The sequence below is a fragment of the Symphalangus syndactylus genome, chromosome 6 (assembly GCF_028878055.3).
Source record: "Symphalangus syndactylus isolate Jambi chromosome 6, NHGRI_mSymSyn1-v2.1_pri, whole genome shotgun sequence".
NCBI classification, from domain to species: domain Eukaryota; kingdom Metazoa; phylum Chordata; class Mammalia; order Primates; family Hylobatidae; genus Symphalangus; species Symphalangus syndactylus.
The window spans coordinates 87,030,431-87,045,450 of NC_072428.2; the positions used below are offsets into that span (position 1 = coordinate 87,030,431).

General features: G+C 32.2%; 1 protein-coding gene across 7 annotated transcripts in view; it reads left to right on the plus strand.

Moving 5' to 3' along the window:
• The window catches only part of PCLO (piccolo presynaptic cytomatrix protein), a 404,883-nt gene that overhangs the window by 252,616 nt on the left and 137,247 nt on the right, over positions 1–15,020 (plus strand). For all 7 annotated transcript variants that reach the window (XM_055283384.2, XM_055283385.2, XM_055283386.2 and 4 more), the window contains exons 8-9: positions 639–775; positions 6,944–7,034. In XM_055283384.2, the coding sequence (XP_055139359.1) occupies positions 639–775; positions 6,944–7,034 (228 nt within the window). The remainder of the gene's footprint in view (positions 1–638; positions 776–6,943; positions 7,035–15,020) is intronic.

Below are 15,020 nucleotides of genomic sequence, written 5' to 3' on the forward strand. Positions count from 1 at the left end.
AAAAATAATGTTAAAGCCAGCAACAACCTATTAGCACTGGGTTGATGTAATAGTGGGAAAGTGACAGAAACTTCCATACACAAGGAATACTTTTTGTTTTAAGTTTTTTATTATACTTTAAGTTCTGGGATACATGTGCAGAATGTGCAGGTTTGTTACATAGGTATACACGTGCCATGGTGGTTTGCTGCACCCATCGGCCTGTCTTAAAAAAAAATTTACTAGTGGGTTGTGGGGAGAGTATGGGAGAGAATGTGTGGATGTGGGAACTGATGGGCTGAAGTTAAATAGGATGATCCTTTTGAAGAATGATCACTTGTTCATTTATTTATTTTATCACTATCTAAATTTCTTTTTTCTCCTGATTTAAAATTTGATTTTGTTTTGTTTTGCTCTGAGATTGTGAACATCTGTGTGCGTCATTTTTTGCTAGGCTATTCTATGGTTTAAAATTTTTGACATAATTTGATTTTTGGCATAATAACAAAAATATTTTTTCTAGTCCCAATGGTAGATGTGTTTGAAATGCATGTATGGTTAACAAGCCTAGTGCATGCTAGTACTACAGAACATCTGCTGCCCTCAATCATCTGTATTACTTGCCGTTGCAATGTATGATGTTTCCTTGGTGTCCAAAGCCTATCATCTGCGTCGTGAGGAAACAGATTGGTTTGATAAACCCAGGGAGTCTCGTCTGGAAAATGGACATGGTCTGGACCGAAAACTGCCGGAAAGATTGGTCCACTCTAGACCACTCAGTCAACATCAAGAGCAAGTAAGTGCTATATTTAGCAATTTCTTTTAGATTTATCAAAAAAGACTCAATTCTACCCTAGAATGGTCTTAATTGTCCTAAAAGGAATGCGTTATTTGTCTATTAATTTCACAAATGATTTTTTCCAATAACGTAAAGGAGTAACACAGCTCACTTCATCAGCTATGACTGACTGAAATTGGAGTGTAGCTGTGATACTTCTACCAATTTAAGTGATTCATTCCTCCAGCAGATCATTATTAAGTTTGTATAACATATCTAGCAAGCTATACAAGGAGAATACATGGAGCTCTGAGAGCTTACAAGCGATTGGGTGAAATAGATTTGGGTAATTTTCAGTGCTTTCCAATAACAATATGTTCAGATGCTAAAAGCAAGTGAGAGCATGGCAAAACCAAGTGAGCTGGGATAGGAAGAACACTTAACCTGGGGGAGAAAGGAAGCTGATACTTTAATGGATCTATTATATGGAAATGTTAGTTGCTTTGTTATGTATTTTTGAATTTTATGTACAGACCAACTCACATAAAGTAGATATTACTAATCAGTGTATTCTTATAGATGAAGAAATTGAAACTTAGAGGTAAATTTCACAATTAAATAAATATGATACCAAAATTCATGATCTCACTCACTTTTGAGCAAATGAGGTGATGTTTGAATTGAATTTTGAAATACACCTACAAGACTAAGAGTTGAGTGAATTGAAGCAGAGTCTTCAGGTAAGCCAAGTGGCCTTTAATCAATTGCCTTAGCAGATCAGATATTGCAGGTTTTGTACTCATTATGATTATTAAAATATCCAAAATAAATAGTTGACTTATTTTATTTATATTAACTCCTAAATCATCCTATTTAGTGATTAATTGAATTGGAAAACAACCATATTTTGAACAACTGAGAAGATCCATATAGACTTACTATAATTCAGTGTTTGTCATATTAAGGTATAAAAGAAAACAAGGCTTTGACATTTATAAGTACTGTTTAAATACGTTGTCTATACTTAGATTTGATTTCTTTCTAAGCAATTTAAGTTTTCATAGACAAATTTCTATCTATTAAACAGAATTTTTTCTTAGAATTTTGTTCTGTTTTTCTATATGCTATCGTATTTTCTAGAATTATTAGAATTCTTCTCTACTATAAATTTCTATCTTTAGTTTTTCATATATTTAATACATATTTTGTTTAGGCTTATATTTACCTCCATTAAAATGTCAATATAATTCCATTTTTTTACTTCATGTTTACATATCAGCCTGTATTGAATTATGCTTTCATTAGCTTGTCTTGCTATTAAAATTGTATTTGTGGTTGTGTTTCAACTCTCATCAAATAGATCTGGCTAGAAAGTAAGAAAATTAATAAAATTATTCTGCACATTTAAAATTTTAAATTTACCTCCTTTTACCTACAATTACTAAGATAATAAATTTGTCAGTTAAAAATAACTTCCTTAAATGTGTTTATTATATGAATCTCTCTAAAATGGAATACTTGTTATATCTTCCCCATCTCATTTGTTTCTCTGAAGTTTAGTGTTTCCCACAAACCTAGATCCAGTCAAAGAAAACACAGATACTTTAACGAAATCATAGTAAGATAAACTATATAATAAACAGGGCAGCTTGTTTAGTAATTAACAAACAGGAATATTTATTATCAACACTATTTCCATGGGCACTGAGAATAGTCTTTCCACCTAATTTATCAAACTAATATTCTTTGAGGATATATTTAAAGTAATGTGTCCAGCCCAAAAATATGTAAATGAAATATTCATATCTTTAAGGACATTCTTGTTTCTAATTTTATGTTACTAACATATACAGATTTATGATTTTGGTCTACTGAGTATATAGTAATAATGGTTTAAATAATATATAATTATAGACCAATATAATGTCAAAATTAAGCAGAGAAGGTATTTTTGAGAATCATTTAATAAATTTCTTGCTATGTCTGCTCAAGTAGAAACATAAGGATTCTTGTTAGGTGAATATAATAATGTGTATATTCTTGCTAAAAGTAATTTTTTACATTTGTATAATATTTGACATTTTCATATCTAACATACAAACGAAAAAACTATATATGTACTATTAAAACTGCAACTATGCAAAGTTATAAGCTAGTTAAAAGTGAACAGCCATAAAACAGCCACACAGGCCAAAAAAAGGAACATTGCCTGTCCCCGAAACCCCTGTATGTCCCTTCCAGATCATAACCACTCCCTTGCCCAAATAAGTAACAAGTGTGCTCACTTTTGTGACAATAATTTGTTTTCCTTTATCATTTTTTTCTAAACAGATTCTACTATAACATACATTTTAGTTACATGAAGTTCAAAGCTTGAATTATATAAAATTCAAAATTCATGCTTTTTGCATTAATATTTATCTTCAAACACTGTCTCCCTCTTTAACTCATCATAACTATATTTTGGCTTGGAGAATTACAAAATGGCATTCTCATGTTATTAGCTTATTTGCATCTCTAATCATAAAAAGCTAATATTGAGCTCTTGGTACTAATAAACTCAGATGCTTTTATTTGAAAACATGCATAACAAGAACTCATAAAATGCTTTGGAGGCAAAAGTAATAAAGCCAATAATACTAATGCAAACACTAATTTATCTGCTTTTAAAACTAGTTTACATAAAACAAACATTAGAGGGATAGAAGAATATTTCTGAAAATTTTTTATTAGACACACAATCATATTAATTATAAAAATAAACCAAATCTTAAAATCCATAATTGTTTCATTTCAAATATATATGTATACTTATATATGTGTGTGTATCTGTGTGTGTATCTGTCTATCTATCATCTATCTATCTATCTATCTATCTATCTATCTGTCTGTCTGTCTATCTATCTATCTGTCTGTCTGTCTGTCTATATGCTTAACCTCTGCCTTCGGTAGAAATTCAGCACTGCTTTGTGAATTGCACAGATAAGCTAATCTCTTATTTTTAAAATTTTACTTTAGTCACTTACTCTATAAATAATGCTAATACCTTTCACAAGGTGGTTGTAAAGGTCAACACTTCTTGACTATTATAAAATCCCTTCACTTTCTGTACTTATGCTCACATCATCTGCAATTCCTACGCAACTGCTGCACTGAGGTACATTAAGCTCCCATGAAAGAGCCACTCTTTCTCTTGATTCTAGGAATTTGAATGTTCTGTTTTCTCTCCTTGGACACTTTTCCTCTACTCATCCCTTGGCAAACCCTAATCATCACCCAAGTGTCCATGTACATGCCCCATGATGCAAGAAGACTCCCCTGACACTACCACCCCCACTTCCCCAGAAATCTGGGGTAAGTGTTCTTCCTTTGTGCTCCAATAGTGCCCCATGTATTATGTCCTGGGCTGTGAGCTTCTTGAGAGCAGCAGCTCTCTATTCCAGCTACCATGTTATATATGTATACAGTGCTAGGAACCCAGCAGGGCACTCTGTCTCCTGCATCTAGAATGTGTAGTATTTAAGTGAGGGAATGGATGAATGTCTGTATGAATACACAGTATGTTAACAAAAAGGGCATGAAGGCTATCTGTCTTTCGTATGTGAAGTAAAGGGCTCAATTCATTCCCTTTTTGTTAACATGCTGTTTATATATACAGGCTAGATTCATGAAAATAACTCTTTTTGAAATATTTGTAGGTAGGAAAGAACAGCCCTCTTTCTGGGAGGCCTATAGGCAATAATTCTATCAATGAGGAATCACCAAAAGACAATGATAACAGAGACCATCCCCTTGGGGAGAGGAATGTAGCACCACTTGACATCAATTCTGCCCCTTGGCTTTGTGCCTACTCATATTTGGCGGTAGCAACACCTACCCGTAACCCCATCTGCTACAGGACTCTCTCAACATTCACCCTCTGTGGTTACTAAAAAGCTTAGCTTCAACCAGCTTGTACATCTGATTCATACATGGAAGACAGATAGACTTTTGGTCATATTGATCATAATTATGGCAGTTTTGTGTTGCTGATTTTTTAAGTGGATTTATGAAGCTGCTTGCAGACAGGGTAGATGGTCTCTGAAACTATAGGAGATTGTATGAGATGTTCTGAAAGCAATATTCAAGAAAATTAAGATGTTCAACATTCCTTCTACTATAAAATAAAAGGTAATAGTGGCTATTTGATAAAACTGGTGAAAAAATTAGGAAGCCTGATGTTGACTCTTCTAAACTGTGTAATAGATCCACTATGAGATTACATCAACATCTCCCCAGTCTGAAAATTGGAAAGAATACTAAAAGGCAAAATTGTGTTTTCTTAGTTTATTTTTGACCGAGTGGGAAGAATAACTTTTTGTAATTATTATTAACTAATACCTGAGATTAGAAGAGATAGAAATAAAACAAAGTAACATCCACCAATTTTACTGAATTATCTGCAGTACCAAAGCAAAGTTCAGTTACACCTAACAGTTACAAAATTTTCAATGCATATGATTTTATTTTTAGTAAAAAATAAAGATTTTTAAATGCATATTAAGAAAAGAAGAGAGGAAGAAGAAGGAAAGAAAGAAGGAGAAAAAGATGCGGGGAGGGCAAAAAGTAACAGAAAGGAAAGAGTGAGAGGCAGACTGAGAGACAGACAAAAGAGAGACAGGAGAGAGAAGAGTGAACAGCAGGGAAGAGAGAGAAAAAGAAAAATGTAAGCAATTGTTACAAATATGAATAAGGTTTTCAATGGTTTACAAAGTTAGCATTAGTATGAATTCTCTGAATTGACTTATTTTACTTACCCTAATATTTTTATAATTTAGTAAAGAATATTTTTGTTTTACTCTGCAGAATTCACATAATATTCCTGGACTTAACAGGATTCTGCTGTTGTTTAGGGAGTATTTTATGTTAATCTAAGGCCTGCTTAAGCGTTTTCTTTCCTAAAGAGAATAAAAGCTAAAGGCTATAATTTTAGCTTTAGTTTTTTAAATACCTGTTTTAATTTTAATATCTAGAATTCTAACAATTTCACAGCTGGAAATACTAGGACACATTAAGTTCACAAGAGTTTTCTAAGGAATCTTCACAAAATGTATACATCTTTAGTTTTAAATTCTGTTTTATCTTTTGGGAACACACTTCTTAAACATATTCTAAAATAGGTAATATGAAATCTTTATCTATATTAAACTTCATTTTGGTTGTAATTTAAGTCAAAAATTTTCCTGTGACAATACATACAAAATTCCATACAAATAAAATCCTGTTAATATAGATAAGAATAAATATTTTACTATTTCTGTCTTTCATTATTTCACAAATCTCTTTTGAAAGCAAAGTTCCATGAAATATAAAGCACAAGTTTGTATTCGCTAATTTACTTTTGTTTCAGAAACTTCATTTCACCAGGTGGAAACACAGATAATGCAGTCTATAATATTCTCATATTCAAGTCTCAATAATGAGAATTGAAATCACAGATTTGCAACAGTAGCTTTAAGTGTTACTTCTTCTACCCTAAGGAATGTCTAGGAGACATAACACGATCAATAATGCAAGCTTTGAATTTTAAAAAGTGTTAAAGTGAACAAAGTCTTTATTTATTTATATAGAATTAGTCTTTGCATCTAGTTTACAATGAAACTTCTAGTACATGTGCTCAGCAGAAGTACAATGCCACAATAAATCAAGAAACACAAACGTAAAGTAATCCTGATTGTGATGACAGAGATGTCAAAGTAAGGGGATCTTCTCTGCTTTTTCTCCCCCAGCACGACTTAATTGCTGAAAATTAAAAATGCTTTTCCATTTCTAGACTGTCCAGAGCAAAATCAGCAGCTGGCAATTTTCCAAATACATTCTATATCCGAGGTCATCAATATTGACTGCATACTACTGTAGTAACAAACATTCTTCAGAAACTATTGCATGCACTTATTAATTTTTCAAATACAACAAATTATTTTGCAAGAGCAATTGGTTATAAACGCAAACACCATAAGAACTCAGAACCAGTAATATCATTATATAGTGTTAGTGTAAGATGTTTAAATTGCCCTCATGTGAGAATCTCCTACCATGTTCCATTGATGTAATCAATGTGCTTTGAAATGAACCATTCTAATTATGTACATTGCACTTTAAGTGTCTTTAATGTTGGTTTTTTTCCTTACTACATGTATGTCTTAGATTATACAGATGAACGGGAAAACTATGCACTACATCTTTCCTCATGCAAGAATAAAAATAACAAGAGACTCAAAGGATCACACAGTTTCAGGTAAAGCAAATCATATGATCTAATTTTTTTATTCTAATGTCAGATTGACATATGTACTGACATTTGGATTTCATTTTAGATGACTCATGACATTTTCGAAAACATCACTTCTTATATCAAAAATTGTGTTTTGAGAAATGTAAAAAAATAAGCAGGATATACATTTGAACGTAAAAGACATTGATGACATGAGCATTAATATAAGGAGGTACTAAATGGTACATATTTGCATCATTCTTTTCATTAACCATATGTTTTACTGCACATGGTATTACAATGCTCTGCAGTTATTGCTGTATTAAGAAATATGGTCACTGGTTGTGGTAATATAAGACATTCTTATACAGGAAATTAAAAATCTCTTGAATTCTTCAAGGAATAAATTCCCCTATTTCTACTCAACTTGAACACTGTCAATTTATGCTAGGGTTTTGTTTGTTTGTGTTCTTTATAAGCCAAAGCTAATGGTGGATTTTTTATTTGGAAATAATTTTGGATTTCCAAAAATAATACAGACATTCCTTTTGCCCACTCTTTGCCTAACATTACTAATGTTAACTTCTAATCCCAATAAAGTGATCAAACCCAGGAAATTAACATATATATAATAATATTAAAATATCTATAAGCCTTATGCAAATGTTGAGTTTCTCCACTAACCCAACATTTTTTTTTTTTTCTGGTCCAGGATCCAATTCAGAATCCCACATTGCGTTTAATTGTTTGACTCCTGCATTTCCTCCAATCTGATAGGTCCTCAATCTTCCTTTGCCTTTCATGGCCTGGAAGCTTTTTGAAAGATTCATGAAATTTTTATATTATAATTAAATAGTCCATATTTAAATCAATGAGATGAAGTATAAACTTTTCCAAGTTAATGAAATTTCAAAAAATGAATATTACCTATATTTTTAGTCAAGTATGTTCTTTGAATATCATGGACAATGTGCATCAATAGAAAATATTCAAATATATATATAATTTATGTATTGTATATGTATAGGCAATACATCTAACATGGTATATGTACTGTGTTTTCTTTCTTAAGCACTGATATAACAAACAGGATATTTCTTTAGTGTAAGTGCTATTGTTCTTTGCAGATCTTAGACAATGGAACATGTGGACATGGAACAGGTTTTGCTTTGAGCAAATTTCTTCTTTGTTTTTGTAGAGAATGAATTGATTAGGAATCTAATGTTGTTTTCCTTTTAAGAATAGGTAACTTTTCTTCTGCCAGAGACAGATAATTCAAACTTTCGTAGTTTTATTGCTGTTCAAACTGTATTTTAAGTACTGATGAAAATTCCAGGGTGAATCTTAAAATCCAAGGACTCTTTTTGTGGAAGTAATTACTTGCTTAAAAAGATTTCAGTTTCCTCCAGCTCATAAAGCAAAACAACAAAATATTTTCTAACAATGCCAAAATTATTTTTTCATGATGTACAATGGAAATCTTCAAATCATTTTTTTCCTAAATCATCAGAATCTACGCCAATGTGCCTGTTTTCTAGCTGTATTATTTTATGCTAAATTAAGAATTATTCCTTCAACCTTATTATTTATCTTTCCTACTCTTTAGTTATTCTTTTACTTTAACTAGAAACAAGTTTTAAAATGTAAGAATTACAAAAATAAATGCTAGCTCTTTTAGTAAGTATTCTAGTCTCAAAAGTAAATTTAATTTCTGCTGTATATAGATTTCACAAAAAGAGAAAAGTTTATTGTTTTGGACAATAAATTTGCTAGTAATGTACTATATCTTTTCTCTGAATTCCCCTTTTTCTTTTGATATCTACCTAAAATAATACTAAAAATGGTTTCCTTGTTATAGTTACCCTGTATTGATTACTACTGAATATATTTTCCATATGTCTTAGGAAAAATAATCCCATACTAAATTAAGTCTTTTAAAACAATCTGCATTTTATATTCTACTTCTACTTTTAATTGTTTTAAATACATCTACGTATGAGGCTAGAACCAGAAGTTACAATCTTTGACAGTATCTGGAAGTTTTAAACCAGTGCCAGGGAAACGATGGCAAAGAACATTTACACTCCTGGCTAGTCTCTGTGTCATTTTCTGCTCAACAAAAAGTCTAGTTTGATTGACTAAATATTTGGTAATATTAAGGATTTATTGTTAGCTATGCTTTCATTTATATGTTAGTGTTTTAATTGAGATGTATTTTTAAAATTGATAAAATGGTATGTGTTTATCATATACATCATGAGGTTTTGAAATATATATATAAGTATATATGTTTCATGAAACAAAGTGATAACTACATGAGTTAATGCTTATGTTAATTAGCTAGAGTTATTATAACAACTGTCTTAGCATTCTTCTATAATACAATATATTGTTATTAACTATAATTACCGCTGAGTATATCTTTTGGAAATGCACACTAAAATATTTACAGATTAAATGATATCATATCTGAAATTTACTTCAAAATTAGTTAAGTGTCGAGAATGTTGGAGATGTAGATAAAATAAAATTGAACATAATTTGTTGATTGTTGGAGCTTGGAGATTAACCACATTGGATTTTATTGTAGTCTTATTTTCCATATATATAAATTTTCCATAATAAAATTGTATAATTACTGTTTGTTTTTCACGTTCACAGTAAAACAGCAGTATCCAAAGCTTCATCAATAGGGAAAAAGCTAGCAAAACTAATAATTTAGCTGTCTTTGTGAGACAAGACAAAGATTTAAGCAAGGAAGTAGTGAAGAATAAAATGTAGTATACCTGTTCTTTTATGGTGGAAAATGGCCATTAGTGAATTTTAATTTTGGTTACATAAACCCATTGATAGTAAAACTACTATGAACCTTTTATAATATTTTAATAGACAGTTCTAACTTTATAAATAGTTTATAAAAGTTATATAAAACAAGCACACCTGGCAAATAAAAGAAAAATAATGTATTTAGGAAAACAAAAATAATTTCAAAATAGAAGACAGAAGTAATGTTTGGTTTGGTTTGGTTTTTACGATTCTCCTGTGTGGTTCTCAAAATGTCAGTGGGACCGTCATGATCTCAAAGATTCTTTCAGGGGGGATCCACAAAGTCAAGACTATTTTAATAGTAATGCAAAGGCAGAATTTGCCTTTTTCATGCTGATCCTTTTATGAATATACAATAGAGTTTTTCAGAGGTTGTTTAATGTGTGACTTCACAAGAGATTTGATACAGAAGTAGCTGTGAAAATGCAGCTGCCTTCTATTAAGTCCAAATTAAGCTGATTTACAAAAATTTAAAACAGCATTCCCCTTCTCATGAATTTTGCTTATAAAAGTTATTTTTAATAAAGTATTATTTATTTTAACATGGAATGAGTTTATTATTTTAAATGCATTAATAAATATTTTTAATTCTCAATTTTAATTTATAATATGGAAAATATACATAGCTGTAACATATATAAAGAAAAACTCCTTGAGATACTCAGTAATATTAAAAAGGATATATGTTTCCCCAAACCAAAAGCTTGAAAGCCACTGCTGTACCCATATCTGCAGTGAAATGTTTTTTTCAAAAAGGAAATATACTTTTTTCTCCTTATTAAAAAAAATATATGCAGCATAAAATAAACTGTTTCTATAACTCATAGTGGATGCATTTTTTTTCTTTTGCTTTAACCATTTTTTTAAACTGGAGTGTTTCTTGGTTTATTTTAATTATTGTACTTTAAGTTTTAGGGTACATGTGCACAATGTGCAGGTTTGTTACATATGTATCCATATGCCATGTTAGTGTACTGCACCCATTAACTCCTCATTTAGCATTAGGTGTATCTCCTAATGCTATCCCTCACCCTCCCCCCACCCCACAACAGTCCCCAGAGTGTGATGTTCCCCTACCTGTGTCCATGTGTTCTCATTGTTCAATTCCCACCTATGAGTGAGAACATGCGGTGTTTGGTTTTTTGTCCTTGCGATAGTTTACTGAGAATGATGCTTTCCAGTTTCATCCATGTCCCTACAAAGGACATGAACTCATCATTTTTTATGGCTGCATAGTATTCCATGGTGTATATGTGCCACATTTTCTTAATCCAGTCTATCGTTGTTGGACATTTGGGCTGGTTCCAACTCTTTGCTGTTGTGAATAGGGCCACAATAAACATACATGTGCATGTGTCTTTATAGCAGCATGATTTATAGTCCTTTGGGAATATACCCAGTAATGGGATGGCTGAGTCAAATGGTATTTCTAGTTCTAGATCCCTGAGGAGTCGCCACACTGACTCCCACAATGGTTGAACTAGTTTACGTCCCAACAACAGTGTAAAAGTGTTCCTATTTCTCCGCATCCTCTCCAGCACCTGTTGTTTCCTGACTTTTTAGTGATAGCCATTCTAACTGGTGTGAGATGGTATCTCATTGTGGTTTTGATTTGCATTTCTCTGATGACCAGTGATGATGAGCATTTTTGCATGTGTTTTTTGGCTGCATAAATGTCTTCTTTTGAGAAGTGTCTGTTCATGTCCTTCACCCACTTTTTGATGGGGTTGTTTCTTTTTTCTTGTAAATTTGTTTGAGTTCATTGTAGATTCTGGATAGCCCTTTGTCAGATGAGTAGGTTGCGAAAATTTTCTCCCATTTTGTAGGTTGCCTGTTCACTCTGATGGTAGTTTCTTTTGCTGTGCAGAAGCTCTTTCGTCTAATTAGATCCCATTCGTCAATTTTGGCTTTTGTTGCCATTGCTTTTTGTGTTTTAGACATGAAGTCCTTGCCCATGCCTATGTCCTGAATGGTATTGCCTAGGTTTTCTTGTAGGGTTTTTATGGTTTCAGGTCTAACATGTAAGTCTTTAATCCATCTTGAATTAATTTTTGTATAAGGTGTAAGGAAGGGATCCAGTTTCAGCTTTCTACATATGGCTAGCCAGTTTTCCCAGCACCACTTATTAAATAGGGAATCCTTTCCCCATTGCTTCTTTTTGTCAGGTTTGTCAAAGATCAGATAGTTGTAGATATGTGGCATTATTTCTGAGGGCTCTGTTCTGTTCCATTGGTCTATATCTCTGTTTTGGATACCAGTACCATGCTGTTTTGGTTACTGTAGCCTTGTAGTGTAGTTTGAAGTCAGGTAGCGTGATGCCTCCAGCTTTGTTCTTTTGACTTAGGATTGACTTGGTGATGCGGGCTCTTTTTTGGTTCCCTGTGAACTTTAAGGTAGTTTTTTCCAATTCTGTGAAGAAAGTCATTGGTAGCTTGATGGGGATGGCATTGAATCTATAAATTACCTTGGGCAGTATGGCCATTTTCATGATATTGATTCTTCCTACCCTTGAGCGTGGAATGTTCTTCCATTTGTTTGTATCCTCTTTTATTTCATTGAGCAGTGGTTTGTAGTTCTCCTTGAAGAGGTCCTTCACATCCCTTGTAAGTTGGATTCCTAGGTATTTTATTCTCTTTGAAGCAATTGTGAATGGGAGTTCACTCATGATTTGGCTCTCTGTTTGTCTGTTATTGGTGTATAAGAATGCTTGTGATTTTTGTACATTGATTTTGTATCCTGAGACTTTGCTGAAGTTGCTTATCAGCTTAAGGAGATTTTGGGCTGAGACAGTGGGGTTTTCTAGATATACAATCATGTCATCTGCAAACAGGGACAATTTGACTTCCTCTTTCCCTAATTGAATACTCTTTATTTCCTTCTCCTGCCTAATTGCCCTGGCCAGATCTTCCAACACTATGTTGAATAGGAGTGGTGAGAGAGGGCATCCCTGTCTTGTGCCAGTTTTCAAAGGGAATGCTTCCAGTTTTTGCCCATTCAGTATGATATTGGCTTTGGTTTTGTCATAGATAGCTCTTATTATTTTGAGATACATCCCATCAATACCTAATTTATTGAGAGTTTTTAGCATGAAGAGTTGTTGAATTTTGTCAAAGGCCTTTTCTGCATCTATTGAGATAATCATGTGGTTTTTGTCTTTGGTTCTGTTTATATGCTGGATTACATTTATTGATTTGTGTATGTTGAACCAGCCTTGCATCCCAGGGATGAAGCCCACTAACTCATTTTATGAGGCCAGCATCATCCTGATACCAAAGCCGGGCAGAGACACAACCAAAAAAGAGAATTTTAGACCAATATCCTTGATATTGGTCTAAAACATTTGCTATGTACAGTTCTATAATGGACTGGCTACATCTGCAAGGCTAGAAAGACTTAGCAATTATAATAGTGAAGAACACTAAAAATGTTGTTAAGTTTGAAAAGATAGCATTGTTTTCTTAGGAAATAGTGGCTCATTTTCTGTTCTGCATTAGTCACCATCTTTATGAGTTTTTAGAAACATTGACCAATTATAACAGATCTTATTGGATCCTAGTTGGCAGTAGTACCACATGTGGGTAGCTCTTTATATTATTATTATTATTATTATTATTATTATTATGCAAAAATCCTCAATAAAATACTGGCAAACCAAATCCAGCAGCACATAGTGGATGCATTTTTAAATGTTTATGCATTGATGATCATTCGTCATCCATGGTATGACTTAAATTTTGTTGGGTGCTAGATTAATAGAGTGAACACAACAAAGACCCAGATTTTTAATGTATTAACAATTTAGTAATTATTACTATAAAATTTTAGGAACAACTGAGACAACAGTCAAGGAATTTATAAATTCATTGTTCATACCTATACCTGTGTATGTGTGTGTAGACACACACAGCTATACAGGTGCATCATGATTTATAATTTTGTAATGTATGCAGAGAGAAACACAGGCATGTAATCTTCTATTAAATGGTTCATAATTTTTAAAAATTATATCATTTAACTTTTAACCTGTTAACTTCAAAGATAAGTGTTTATCAACAACTATACAATGGTTTTGAAAGTACTCAGCAAAACACAAGGCAACAGAGTGGAAAGAATAGGTAATAAGTTTTGGAATTATAAATATCTGTGTTGAAATTCAGCTCTAACACATGTAAATTTTGAGAATAAGTTTGTTCATCTGTAAATAAAATGAACTCCATGTATCTCATAATTGTAAGTGAACCTAACACAAAATCTTGTACTTAACTGTATGCTCAACAAATGTTATTTCCTCTTCTCTTAAAGAGAAATTAACAGAAAAAAAAAAGAACAAAATGTGGTGCTCAAAAAATGAGTCTCCTTTTTTTTCTTATTTAAAACTCCATCTTATGGCTTCAGAAACACAGCTGTTTGAAACAAGCCAAAGAAATTCTTCTGATTTTTGAAAAAAAAACATTTGCTATGTACAGTTCTATAATGGACTGGCTACATCTGCAAGGCTAGAAAGACTTAGCAATTATAATAGTGAAGAACACTAAAAATGTTGTTAAGTTTGAAAAGATAGCATTGTTTTCTTGGGAAATAGTGGCTCATTTTCTGTTCTGCATTAGTCACCATCTTTATGAGTTTTTAGAAACAGAGACCAATTATAACAGATCTTATTGGATCCTAGTTGGCAGTAGTACCACATGTGGGTAGCTCTTTATATTATTATTATTATTATTATTAACAGTTTTCTTGGATATAACTTACATATCATAAATATCTATTGTTAGAGTGCAAATCAATGACTTTAATACATTTATGGAGTTGTGCAATCATCACCACAATCTTGTTTTAGAGATTTCCATCTTTGCAAAAAAACTCCTTTGAGGCTGCTAGCAATCTCTGCTTCCAACATCCCTCATCCAAAAACTAACTACTGATTTACTTTTTGTCTCTGTAAGTTTGCCTTTTCCAAGCATTTCATATAAATTGGATCATTCAATATACAGTTTTGGTGTCTGGTTTCTCTCATTTACTAGTTTTTTAGGTTACTAGTTTTTAGGTTAGTTGTAGGACGTGCCAGTGGTTTGCTCCTTTTTACTGCTAAATATGTTCCATTGTTTAAAAAGTCAACATTTTGTTTTTCCGTGAGATTTTTCCCCATATTTTAAATAATATTTGCATACATGTTTTAGTATACAT